Here is a 13436-nt window from a genome sequence, read left to right on the forward strand (position 1 = left end):
GAAATAATTGTAGAGTGATGTGAGGATAGTGGGTCTATTGTGTGTGCAACCCAGATGCACCAAAGCCATTCAGTCTCAAAGAACCATCATTGTGTGTTTCTATGAAGCTAAAATACCATTTGTAGTTACACATTGCATATGCTGTTTGTTCACCATCTCCTGCATACTGATTGTATCTTTTAATTGCATACAAATCAAATGAGTGCAAATAATAATACATATCCAGGGGGGTAAAACTGTTGTAATACATTTCGATCAGTGTTAGGGTCAATTTCAGTTTGATTCAGTCAATTCAGGGAATAAACTGGAAGGCAATGCATGACTTTAAATTGACTTTAAATTAAAATTTTTAATTTATGAATTGAATTTCAGTTCATTTCCTGAATTAACTGAATTGATCCTATCTCTGATTTGGATATTCTTAATTATTAACATTCCCCAAAATTCATCATTTCTAGACAATATAAGATACGGCAAAACACGGTATTTCATCGATACAAAAACAGATAACCAATTACTAGTTGCTAGCTATGCTCATACTATTTGGAAGTGAAAATAGCTACCGTAACTGAAAGATGTGCGCTTTATTTGGGGTGGAGACTGATTTCTTCAAAATCGATCCATGAAGAAGTCTGCAAAAGACGATTGACATTAAAGTGGCAGTTTGCTTTTCCAATCAGATACAGGACATATATGCGCCATTGGCCAACCGAAATGTTGTGTAACTCCTACGGGCTGTGTCATGTGGGTGGGAATAAACTCGTGCAACCGACATCCTCTTACTAGGACTTCAATTCAGCCTAAGACGGGTGGAGTCGATGTGGCGGTGAGGGGAAGAAAGGATTTTGCTAGGTTGCCGCTTAAGAATTGCCGTTATTACAGCGTGGTAATTACATTACATTGCGAAATGACGACGACCACCACTTTCCAGGGGATGGACCCGAGTGCAAAAAATAGCTCCAGGTAAATGGACCACCAGAGTCAAATATCCGCGGACAAACAAAAGAAAATGGACCCCACTCATCCAGCAGGCTAATGGGGGGCGTATGGTCCATCTATCTAGCAAGCCACTGATTTAAAACTAACCAGAACAATTTTGACGGTGGGGTGTCTCGCTAGTTTGCTAAGATGCTGGCTCGCTGGCAAACTTCCCTATTTTTGTCGCTGGTCGGCCAGCTGGCTCACATAATGCTGTATGCCGGAAATCTGCATTTCTGAAGCAGAATAGATGGCTAATACGAACAGGCTTGCTGCTGTGATTAATGCTAGATTTCAGCCGTGTACTACCTAGCTCTGAGAAGCCTCTATTACTTGGTTAGCTACACTGCTTATGGGTGTAGCTGCAAGTTAATTAGCGAGCAACGCCAGGGACTTGGGAGTCGATTAGTTTAAGCTAGATAACGTTAGCTGCTGTGATTTCAGCGAAGTTCTTGTTTGAGGCCGGTTTTTGAAAAGCTTGCTAAGTGGATAACTAAAGGCCTTTGCTTATTGTGAGAATTGGCTAAATTAAAGTCGCCTGGCGCTTATTGATTCCGCATCACCAACCAGTAAGCTAACTCGGTAACTCATTGTATTCTGATGCAGCTTTCCTGAAAGCTAAATAGTTTAGCCACGTCACATTTTTTCGTTTCCCAACTTTGCTAGCTGGCTTCTGTTTTAGTTCAGTGGAGCTACAGCACAACATGCTGCATATTATGTACTAAATGTAGCCCCCGTTGAAAGTAAAACCTTTTTTGGAAATCTTCAGTTGGCTAGTTAGACGTCTACCATAAACCAGCTGACAGATTCCTAGGTAGCACAAATCAAGTTCTTTCTCTTGGTCGTTAGCTCAATAGCGGATGCGTCTTTTTGTAGGGGTGGGGGCTTTTGGACTAAAATGAGCAGGCAAGAGTGTAGCTGATAAGATAGCTAGTGATCTTAACTGTCCACTCCATCTGTGCTGCTGACTTGCTCGGTGACTAATAACTTAAGCGCGCACGTCCGTTAATCAGTCATTTTGCGAATAATGCGATGCGAATAATTTCGTTGCCAATTAGCCGATGGCATAATGAATAGCTAACGACAGCCTGTCCTTACCAGGCAGTTGCCGTCTAGCTTTTCCACATTTTAAAATCGTGACACAATACTGTAATTATTTGCCGTTTGACTGTAGGGCGGGGTGGTTTAAAAGAGAATTTTCTCACCACCGCCTGCTTGGAAAAGCATGAGCTCATCCGATCAGAAGGTTAAGTCTGGTTTAAGCATTGAGATTACCCGTCCGTGGCAGACATCGCCGTTTACAAGACGGTGCTTTCAGATCCATGCCTTTATGTCTCCTGTTGTTTTTTTTAATTATTATTCTTGTGGTCCTACGGAGCGAAGGAATCGAAGATCTCAATGGAACAGCTGCTTGGTGTCAGCTGGTGGAGCCCAGCATTGCCATAGAGCTGACGGGGGGAGGAGGGGCGGGAGCGGTCGCCGAATCGCTGTGCGATTACACCCATTTTCTAAGCTCTACAGAGTGTCTGTAATACTGAAAACATGTGCTTCAGTTAATCACTAATGGTTTGTGGAGTTGCTGCGACTAATTTTTCAAATGCTTTCGTTTGTTATTTGACATTCAGCGTGTCCGGGTTGTTGCAATATTCTGCGTGCCAGTGCTTACAGATGTTCCTTGTTGTGTTTATATTCCCCACAAAATGCATTGAAAATGCCCTGACGTTTATTCAGTGGCTTGCTGTTTCTTCTAACAATGCTTCAGAATTATTTTATGGACAGCGCAGTTGTGTTGTAAATTATGTGGCACTGGGCTGTAAGCAACTCCTGAGAGGCGAGATTGGGTGCATTTGTCAACGACTGAGGGGCACTGGGGGTGGAGGTTCCCCGGTCAGAGATGAATACAGAGTTGTGTGCAGTAAGGCGTCTTTATCGACAATAACGCGGACCACTTGCGTCTATGGTGCTGATTTTATATGTGAGCCTTTGTCTGAGTATGTATGTGCGTGTATATGAGATTATCCTCCACTGAGTGTCGGTATTCACAGGGTGCTGCGACCTCCGGGCGGAAACTCCAACATATCCTTTGGCACAGATGAGGAGAAGCCCCCGGCCCGCAAGAACAGAACCGCCTCCAACATCTTTGCTGAGCCAGATGATCCCCACGCCCATCGGAGGAACAACCCTCCCGGTATCTACTCTAACACCCATTTTCCCTGAATTCAGTCCATCTTTGTCAATGAAGCTGAAGGTTTTATCCTGCTGGATGGATATAGAGGCAATATGTTCATGCCACAGGACTGAAATTCCCTGTGGACAGGGATTAGTCATGCGTTTTACTATGCGAAGTAACTTAGGCTTCTTGCTGGCAGTTTGTGACTATTATTTTATTTAATCCAGGAGATATTTTGGTGATAGCTGGTGCAGCTGATGAGGACTGGTGGAATTTACTTTCAGTTAGTCCTAGACAGGTTAAAGTCCCTTAATTGTGTGCAAAGTCATATTATTTTTTGCTTATCAGTCTAAATGAGCAAGTCAAAGACCAGAGTCTTTTGAGCCCTCAGGTTTTTTGAGGTCCTTTACCATTAGGCACTCCTGAAGCACCAGCTGAGTTTGTGTAAATGACTTTAAACAGTAAAGAGGTGAGTAAAAATTAACCCGCTGGCCACACAGCATCCCACCGCTCCATGCTCTGTAGTAAGGCCTGGACTTGCTCATGCTGCTGCTTCACTGCTGATCCTGCTCTCCCATGTCTGATGGCTACCTCCCTTCCTCAAAGAGCGGTTTTCACATTCTCAACTTCAGTCAGCTGTTATTTGATCCCAGCCTGAATTGGCTGAGTACAGTGCGCTTCTCCCTCACAAGGATTTCAGGATTTGTTCCATAGAGAATGGCTGTTCTCCCGAGGACTTGTACGCAAATGGAATCAGTTCTTTCACAAGTAATGCGCTTGTATTTTTTTGTGATTCTCCCTTTTGGATGTAGAGCTGTGGGTAGTGGAGTTTATAGTGCATGTAGAGTTTGGGGTGGACAATACTGAGTTAGTGGTTTGCCCTCCACTCCAACCAGCAAGCTGTGTTGTCTAGGCAGCCCTGGTAACTAGGAAAATGTGGGGGTGGGGCACACAACTGCTTTACCAAATAATAGAAACAATACCCCTGGTGCGCCTGGTGACGGGTGGTGGCCTAGGTGTCTACCTGCACGGCTTGCGCCGAGGGCCAGCCCTAATACCCACTTGAGGAAAACCCAGCCTAGATGGGAAACCTGGGGTGGAAACGGTACTCCTGGTGCTTAGAGCATTTCCAGGTTTTACTTCTTACTGAGTGGAATCTGCCCATCGTCGCTGTAAAATGCCAGCCTTTAGACACATGAAGAACTCTGCTTCTGCGTGTTTGACTTGGCCCCTGTCGGCTTTACTGGTCCACTGGTTCACTGGTGATGGCTGTGCCAGGCCAGACAGCTTTGCAATGGGTAATTTCTCTTTACCAGGTCATACGGCGGATTTCCAGTAGCTTCAGTCCAGCTGCATTGCTGCCACACGGGCTCTTTTGCATGTTTAAGATCATGACATACCTTACTTTTTATCAGTGTAACACTTACATTTGGCAAGTTGGACTGTTGGTTGATAAAGTGCGGTTAGCATAGCATTTTCAATTCACAGGTTTCCCAAACGCCAGGGTGGGTCCACGAGCTCACTGCATGCATGGGGGTTGGTGGGTAGCCACTATGAAGAAAATCCCTGGTTGGTGTGGATTGTGGGTCCTGCTGTTTGACCACATGTCCCGCTGCTCAGTGGACTGATCCCTGCTTTCAGACAGGAAGTGGGTAGAGCTGTGTCACTGTCAGCACACAGCAAAACAAGGAAATGGGCAGGTCGGTTAAATCCCTGCTATGGTCAATAAACTTGTCCAATTGAACATTAGCCTCTGTGACAAAATGTGCCTCAGGTGGCGGAGTTTTCAGGGTGATCTCCAGGTTAAGGAGGCAGTGAAACTCTCAGCCAGGTAGCAGTGGAGTCAAAGTGTTAGAAGTGCTTGTATGACATTGCCTGCACAGCATGGAGGTGCTTTAGAAAGGCTATTTTATGTGCTGCACTGCACAGCGTTTATTTCGGCAGATCAGGATCACTGCAGACCATGGGGTCAGAGGGCAGCTGCCATTTGTTCCCTATGTGAAAAGCCTGAGTAGGTGAATCACAGGGCAAACAGGCAGTGTTCAGCTGTGTTCAGCATGCTGCTCTCTCCTTCCCAAAGGGCCTTATTAGGAAGACAAGTCCTGTCCTCACCAGAGCAGCTGCTCGCAGCCAAGCGTGGACCACACTGCCCCCGAAGCTGCAACTACCCCCTACTCCACAGACTGTGTGAGAGTGTTGTTCAGTCTCTCTGTTGTGAGGATGGCATTGTTTGAGCAACAGCAACAGCTCTTCTCAATGCCATTAATGAGTGTATGTGTAGCCTTTTTGTGTGAAGGCGCATTGTCTCCACTAGATGAGCTGGATAAGCATGGCCTGCTGAAACATTCCCCACAAGCAGCTGTGGAGCTGGCCTGTTTCAGGCAAGGGTGTGGCATTGGCTTTGGCATTCACGGCACTCCCCACTTGCCTGGAGCGGATTCACGACTCAGGGTTGTCATGGTTGAATCTCTCCTTCATACTTCAGCGTGTCCCATGTGAATTAATGTATGGGTTTATCTGTGTCATCTCCTACAGGTGGGAAGCCCACGGGGGTGCTGTGTGGAGAGCCATCTGCGCCTCTGAGACGGTGCCACCCCCAGCCCATGGTATTGAACAACTCGGTGTCTGAGGAGGCCACCACAGGGGTGCATATCCATGATGACATTTACATGAGTGGATGCATTTACCAGAGTAGCTCAGATTTGGTCCCCTTTCCCAAGGGCTTGAGCCCAGTGTTCTGGTTACGGAGTTAGCCTTGGCTACATTGCTATGAAGAAGAGGTTGTGTTCACTCAGTAAGTGTATAAATTTACACATACTCTATCCTCTAAAACCAGTTTTGAGCCTCTGAGTGACAATGAGCAGGAGTAAGGAGACACAGATCACCGGTGTCTAAATCAGGTGTGGGTGAATGAATCATTCAAGAAGTGAGGACATTTTTAAACTTTGCCCGTATTCTTAACTGTAGAATGTAACGCGTGAAATGTAATGCACCTGATTCTATTTTGCAGGTTGGGGAAAATGAACAAGGGAATGCTGGTGAGTAACAAATCTCTACACTGACAGCACGTAGGGGTGGGCAATATATCGAATATACTCGATGTATCGCGGCTTGTTCTACAAGGGATGTAGTAAATGACCATATCGTGAACATTGAGTACAAATTGTCACATTTTTTTAAGCCGCTGGCATGAGGCTCGCTTTGGCGTTTCACTTCTCTCACTCTCTCCTATGGCTCTCTCCCTCTCACAGACACAAAAAAAAAAAACTCACATACATACGTCACACACACTCGCCCGCCCATCCAGACCACTCTCCTGGGCGAGTGTGTGTGACGTATATAGGTGAGACGTGTGTTTTTGTATCTGGAGGGAACGGGGAAAGAGCTTGGAGAGAGCGAAAGAAGTGAAGCGCCAAAGCAAGTTTATACGTGCTGAGTTCGGAAACAATAATAGACGATGGAGGCGGATGAATTGGTTCCGAAAAGAAACAGCACTGCATCCATTGTCTGGCAGTGGTTTGGGTATCCATGGCTCCAGACTGCAACCAAAATGGTCGCATATGTGACCATTTTTTGAGAGTGTGCGAGTTAAAATTTCACATGGTCGCATTCATGCGAGTGCATGTTGATTATGCTGTTTTGGTGTCCCTCCAGCACGGGTACTGCATTAGCCATTGTGGTTGAAAGTAGTACTTTTTCTTCTTCACTGGCTCAGTCGGCTCATTAAGGCTGGTGGAGAGGGAGAGCCAACGAGAGGTCCCGACTCAGACACAACTGATGATGAGAGTGCAGGTGCAGGAAGGGAGAGCCCTGAAGAAGAAATACTACTTTCAACCACAATGGCTAACGCAGTACCCGTGATTGCGGTACGAGGGAAACCTAATGTTCAAATTACAATATTTTGCAAATATCAAGTCTCGAGTCACTGTCAATCTTTACATCAATGCAAAACTAGGGTATGCAAATTAAGACAACTATTAATCAGCATGCAAGGTCATTGATTAATACATTTACATTTATTTATTTAGCAGACGCTTTTATCCAAAGCGACTTACAAAAGTGCATACAGTAAGTATAGCGACAGTACGGGGACAGGATGTGTACAGTTCCACAATGAGACAGTACTGTGTCCTCAACCAGACCTTGCTCTCAGCTGAGAACTATCAGATTTGTACAATTACAGCCTATAGGGCAACTAATACGATACACCTTCAAATAGCAAACTTCAACAACTTCAAATGGCGCAATGAGCGTCCGGGTAAAGGCGGCAACAAGAAACAATTTAAAAAGCACAGCAATTTACGACAGCACTGATTGGGGGGAGGGGGGGGGGCAGCAATTGTGTGCTGGGTCAGTCCAGGTAGAGTCGGAAGAGGTGCGTCTTCAGGCCCCGTCTGAAGGAATGGGGTGAAGGAGCTGTCCGTAGCGGGACAGGGAGTTCGTTCCGCCACTGGGGAGCGACGTAGGTGAAACGCCGATGTCTGGCAGAACGAGCACCTCCTGCCTTGACCATGCAAGGAGTGAGGCGTCCAGTTGCTGCTGAGCGCAGGGGTCGGGCTGGTGTGTAGGGTTGGATGAGTTCTTGGAGGTAGGCAGGGGCTGTCCTGTTCATTGCAGAATAATACCATGCTGTACCTTAAAAAAAAAGGGTGTGACAAAATCATGTGCTGGTGCGACCAACTGAGAAAGTTAGTACCACTAGTGCTACTAGTGGAAAAGTTAGTCTGGAGCCCTGGTATCGCAAGAAAGATGTTGATCAAGCAACGGTTATCTGCAAAATATGCAACAAGATGCTGTTTTGTTTAACTTGGTTGTGATTTCCCCCTCTTTGCATGCAGAAACCACTAATGAATATAAACAAGAATGTTTTAATGCAGATATATGTTGCAGGGACTATTAGAATCATCATACTGGTGTGATTGTATGCATCAAAGGGTTAAATTGAGCATTTATGAATTGCTTTAGGAGATTTAAAAATATTGTGATATATATCGTGTATCGCGATATAGCCAAAAAACAGTATTATTTATAGGCCATAACGCCCAGCCCTAACAGCACGTAAGGCACAGTAAGCAGGGTAAAGAAACGCCCATTGACAGCCTGTAAGACACATTAAGCATGGTAAAGAATCAATTTCATCAATAACATGATGCCACTGCTATAGTCAGTATTGCCATTGTTATCATTATCAGAGTCAGGGTAGTAATGTGACAGGGTTTCCATGGAAATGTACTAACATGAGTCTGTCCTGCCTTTAAGCAGGAGTGCATGACCAGCATTAAGGAAAGAATGACAGGCTTACAACACTGGTAGTCTCCCAGAAGTGTGTTCTGCCTTTTTAGAGAGACTATACATTTATGCCTTTCTACATGTGTTGTTTATATATCATTTTTTTGAGTTTTAAAGGCCAGTTTATTTTGGTTGCATGAGAAGGAAAGCAAGCTTACGTGAAGGTAAGCACAGACATTTAGAAGCCTACCTTGAGAGTACCATCACCACAGCTTCAGGCATCTAGATCTTTAACCCAGCTCCTCTGGTGGAAATATTTCTCTAAACATATACAACCTACAAGGTTAAAATGTTTTAGAGAAATACTTTACTTTTTGGTAAGAGCACATAGCCTAAGACAGCATTCACATTTTCCCAACACTAGTGGAGATGGGGAAATTTTGAAACAAAATGTGGAACATTCTTGCCTTCCCTTTACCTCTTGCCCTGGGCCTTTTTCCCAGTAGTGAGTTCAGTCTGCAGCACAGTCTGATAACTAGTGATGTCAGCATACTTCATTATAAACTGTCTCCTGACACTATTAGTCACATTTTTATCTTATTATGAATGGCAGTTTCTTAAAGTACGTCCTTTTTACTGTTGCCTTGTTTTAAAGGAAGATGCCACAGTTTTCAATGTAATAATTGTTCCTTACCTTTGCTGTTGTGAGTATCCATAGTGAAAAGCATGTCATTTGTTTTTACAAATGTAAGAAATCCCCTCCTGGTTTTGTAACCCCATTAAGGCTAAGACAAAGCCAACAATGCATTGCAGCAAAAGTCTGTCTTTGGAGGATAATTAACTTTCAGCATCAACATTTATTCCGTCTAACGTTATTGTTACAATATCATATTGACTGTAGAGTACCGAGGTGGGTACTTCATCACTGGTTCTTTGCTGGTATCGGAAGTAAATTCCCTATGGAAAATTACAATGGGCTTCGCACACTATCCATCTTTACTCAAGTTCGGATTCACTTCAGGAGCTGGGAATTTCCTGAATTAACCTATTCGGTGTGAGGATATATTTGGACTCATCAAATGTTTTGATATTTTCCGAAAATGTTAAGATTTAAGACTTGTAGTTCATTTTGTAGTCCACTTTTTGAACGGCATATCCAATAGAGCAATGCGGGGGGAATGTCCTGACAAATGGGATACCATCTCATCCGGGCATTCTGGAATCTTCGGTTTAGAAAACTGTTGGCTCTGAACCCAGCTAGGTTTGCTAGTGGAAGACACAGTAGCAAAGATGACAACAGTTGGTAGTTAGCTAGGTAAAAAACAACCGTAATGGTTATAAAATGGTTCAGGTAAAAAACAACCGTAATGGTTATAAAATGGCTCAGGGCTTTGTCCCGGACTGCAGCCAACGTACAGATGTGAACAACTGCAGCCAACGTACAGATGTGAACAACTGCTATCGTTTTGCTTAAACATCCAGGAGTTTCTGACTCTATAGATATGTCTCAAAAGCTTTTTCATTATTCAAAATTGTGGGCTAACAATCAGTCCACTTAGCAAGCTTGATGGGTGATGTGGTAACCTGACTTTGCTAGCTAGCTGGTTAGCTATGCTACCTAACCTATGTGGCCTATACTCATTGACACCCTGTAGGTCTATCCCTCGTGCTTGCCGTGAAAAAACTGGTGATATGGCCCTCAAACAACTGAATTCCTCCACATGCCCTGATTTATAATGGTTTTCGCCCCTTTGAAAACTTCGAGTCTCATCCTTAAAGAAGAGGAGAATACAGCTATGCAACACCATTGCTGCTAATGATGAGCTTGCAAGTTAGCTGCTATAGCAATAGCAGCTGATAGCGATGATTAGCCACACTCTAGCTAGCAAGGCTGGAGAGCGGGAATGAGAAAGCTCTGTAGTTTCATGGGATGTGTAGTTTTTAGAACATGGTTGTACTAGCATATAAGATAAAAAATTTAATTACATAAAATTTAGCTTGAAACAATTAAAATAAATACAAGTTGCAAGTTGGGATCACAGTATATAATCCGGAAATCTATGGTAAGCCATAAATCACTGGAAGTACTTTAAAAGTGCATTTTAAAAAATTTATCTGACTAAAATAAACAGGGAATTTCACTTCCGACACCAGTGTAATGCAGCCACCTCGGTACGCTATTCTTTGTACAGCAAGCCAGTTTGTCTAGCTCTGTGGAATTTTAGTTTCCATCCCTTTTGGCAGCATGTGACCTTATTAGCAGAAAGGGCCAGACAGTGCATTCTGGAGAATGTAGGAACAGAGGGAGTACACCTGGTGTCAACATAATATAGTTTCATTCTGGTGCCTCCAGTGTCACCTAGAAGTATATGGAGGATGAAACCACACCTGAGGGGAGTTATAAATCACAGTTGCATTAAAGGTGAATTAAAGGGGTGTGTGAAAGCATAGGAGGGGAGTTAGAAATTCTGAGCTGTAAAACTACTTAACACGGAAGGTAAGGAGTAGAATGAAGTTTTGCAGCACCTGTGTGGCAGTAGAGATGTTGGACAGGGGCTAGTGTCTTTCCTGTCTTGTCCTGTGCAAGCAGAGAATGCGGAGGAGGAGGAGACCATGCCAGAGTGCTGCCAGGAGGAGGTGCCACAGCCCTCAGCGCCCACAGTACCAGCCCTGGCACCCACCAGCCGAAGAAACCCTCCAGGGGGGAAGTCCAGTTTGGTCCTGGGTTGAGCTGGCTTTCCTTGAACTATTTCATTATTTTTAAGAGCCCCCTCTCCCTGTCCCCTTCTCTGTGAGCCATGGAGTCCTCCCTTTTTTTTTCGGTTTGGTTTTTCATGCCCCCCCACCCCCACCAAAAATGTCAACAGAAGCACTTTATGTATCTGCTCCCTTTCAGTCCATTCTGTAGCGCATCTGGCCTGCTGGAAAAGGCATGACATTTACCCTGTCTGTCATCCACCCCTCCCAAATGTAAATGGTAAAAGGTTTGATGCGTGAATTTGTAAGTACAATAAAGATTGATATGAACTTGTTTTTGTTGTGTTTTTATCATAGGTTAGTGTATTACTTTTCATTAACAGCTGAAACATAATTTGCTGTCTTAAGAAAGTTTAAAAAGGAATTCTGGTGAAGAGTGGCAGTAATGATTGTGATCCTTGGTGTGACAATGTCTGGGAGGGGCTTAATGAGATGATATGATGAGGAATAATGTATGTCCGTCATTGACCATGTGAATAGTGTTCTGGGTAGACAATACCCTGCGACCATTTATGTTCATGTTTCCTTTACAAAACTTTTGGGTTTTGAATTTGTGAAATTCCACAAAGGTTCAATTTAGATGTTCAATTGAACAGATGTCACATAGGGATGTTGTTAAATCATTGATCGGCAAGTTATCTAGCTAAAGCTGGCAAACCATTTAGGCTTACAGATAGCAAATATTTTTGGGGATTTTGTTTTGGTGTCGCAACATGGCAATGAGCTAAGCACATGCGTTAACATTTTCTCCCACTGCATTCGACATTTTACTTTACTTTGAATAGTCATCACTTTTAAATCAGTCAGAAATCTTTATTTGGTCTACGTAATATTGCATGCAACAAAAATGACATCTTGCACAACAAAAAAGAAGCCGGGACAGCCTACAACGCAAACTGAAATACAACTCGGAGACTGCTAGTCAATCCTCCTCGGACATGCTAACTGAAGGCATAGTGCTAATACAACTCACAAGAGGACATCATGACATCATCGCTAGAATGAGAGAGGATCTCTTCTCGAAATTCACGGGAATTCCATCTGCCATACAAGACGTTAAATGGGTTTCAAGTAGACTTTCAGAAGCCTAATGCATTAGCGACATGGAGGACCAAGTCTTCTCTCTACAGGGCACAGTGGTAACCCTCCAGCAGAAGGTGGAGACACTCAACTTCAAACTAAAGGATCAGGAGAACCGAAGCTGCCATAATAATCTACGCCTTGTCATCCTTCCAGAAGGTGCTGAGGGGCCTGATGCAGCAGCCTTCTTGGAGCAGTGGCTACCGGAGGCTCTCGGAGTCTCTCCCAAACCTGATCATCATTGAGAGGGCTCACTGTATTCAGGGCCGACAAAATCGTAACTCGGCCAAGGTACTCCTCATGCACTTCCTTAATTCTAGAGATAAGGACGGAGTGATGAAGGTGGCCCAAGCTAAAGGGAAGGTGTTGTGTGATGAACAAGAAGTGAAGTTCTTTCAAGACATTGTCAAAGAGATGCATGTCAAGAGGAGGAGATACTGTGAGGTGAAGCAGCAATTGAAAGCCTTGAACATCCAGTATGGAATAGTTAACCCAGCCAAGCTTCGAGTCACCCACGAAGGTCGAAACCACATCTTCGATGACCTGGCAGACATCTCATCCTTTATTGGTACCATTACTGGCAAAGACTGATACATGATAGCTGGCTAGCCATAATGGCTGAATTACTAAATCACTGTGGATATAATAAGGTACCCGACTGTGCCATAATGTCACGAAAATTTTTTTGTTCTTCTGTCTGATTAAGCTAGCCTAGATCATATAACTGGACATTTGTGTGTTTCATTGGCTAACCCTAGTCACCTCAGTATAACACTGGTGGCTGGCTGGTCGGCTCACTAGGGCAATACTACTGTGTGCCTTGGGCGGGCTGACTAGCTAGCTAGCCATCTGTCTAGCTCCATTTCGCTGATAATGTTAGCTACTTTAGGGATTCGGGGAAAGACACTGCTATTTTTGTTTAGACAATATTCAGACTTAGGCTACAGAAATTCTGATATATGTGAGACCTATGCATTTAACATGTTTGAGACTAGTTCTGTTTTGATGTTGACTATTTTACAAGTATGTTCTGTACGTTATTGCCAGTGTATGTGGGAGCAAAGAGAGTGTATACGTATGCGCTATAGCAAACTGCTCCTCATGATAGGATCAGTGTGGCACTATGTTCTGTCTAGTTGTGGGGGAGGAAGGGATACGCACTGGCAAGTTCAGGGAGTCAGCGTAAGGGGAAACATCTCATCTTTCTTACTGTCTTTTGTTC

The 13436-nt window shown here is 44.1% G+C and overlaps 1 protein-coding gene across 4 annotated transcripts; it reads left to right on the forward strand.

The window, feature by feature from the left end:
- Positions 1-773: 773 nt before the first annotated feature.
- LOC118795164 (jupiter microtubule associated homolog 1-like) lies at positions 774-11380 on the forward strand. Of its 4 annotated transcripts, none has more exons than XM_036553547.1 (5): positions 774-963; positions 3024-3166; positions 5684-5793; positions 6159-6186; positions 10965-11380. In XM_036553547.1, the coding sequence occupies exons 1-5, from the start codon at positions 908-910 to the stop codon at positions 11105-11107; spliced, it is 480 nt and encodes a 159-aa protein (XP_036409440.1). In that variant the 5' UTR covers positions 774-907; the 3' UTR covers positions 11108-11380. The 4 variants fall into 4 exon arrangements, with proteins under 4 accessions (XP_036409440.1, XP_036409441.1, XP_036409442.1 ...); XM_036553548.1 differs by having other exon boundaries at positions 10968-11380; XM_036553549.1 differs by having other exon boundaries at positions 5684-5754.
- Positions 11381-13436: the final 2056 nt, after the last annotated feature.

The sequence above is a fragment of the Megalops cyprinoides genome, chromosome 19 (assembly GCF_013368585.1).
Source record: "Megalops cyprinoides isolate fMegCyp1 chromosome 19, fMegCyp1.pri, whole genome shotgun sequence".
Taxonomy (NCBI): domain Eukaryota; kingdom Metazoa; phylum Chordata; class Actinopteri; order Elopiformes; family Megalopidae; genus Megalops; species Megalops cyprinoides.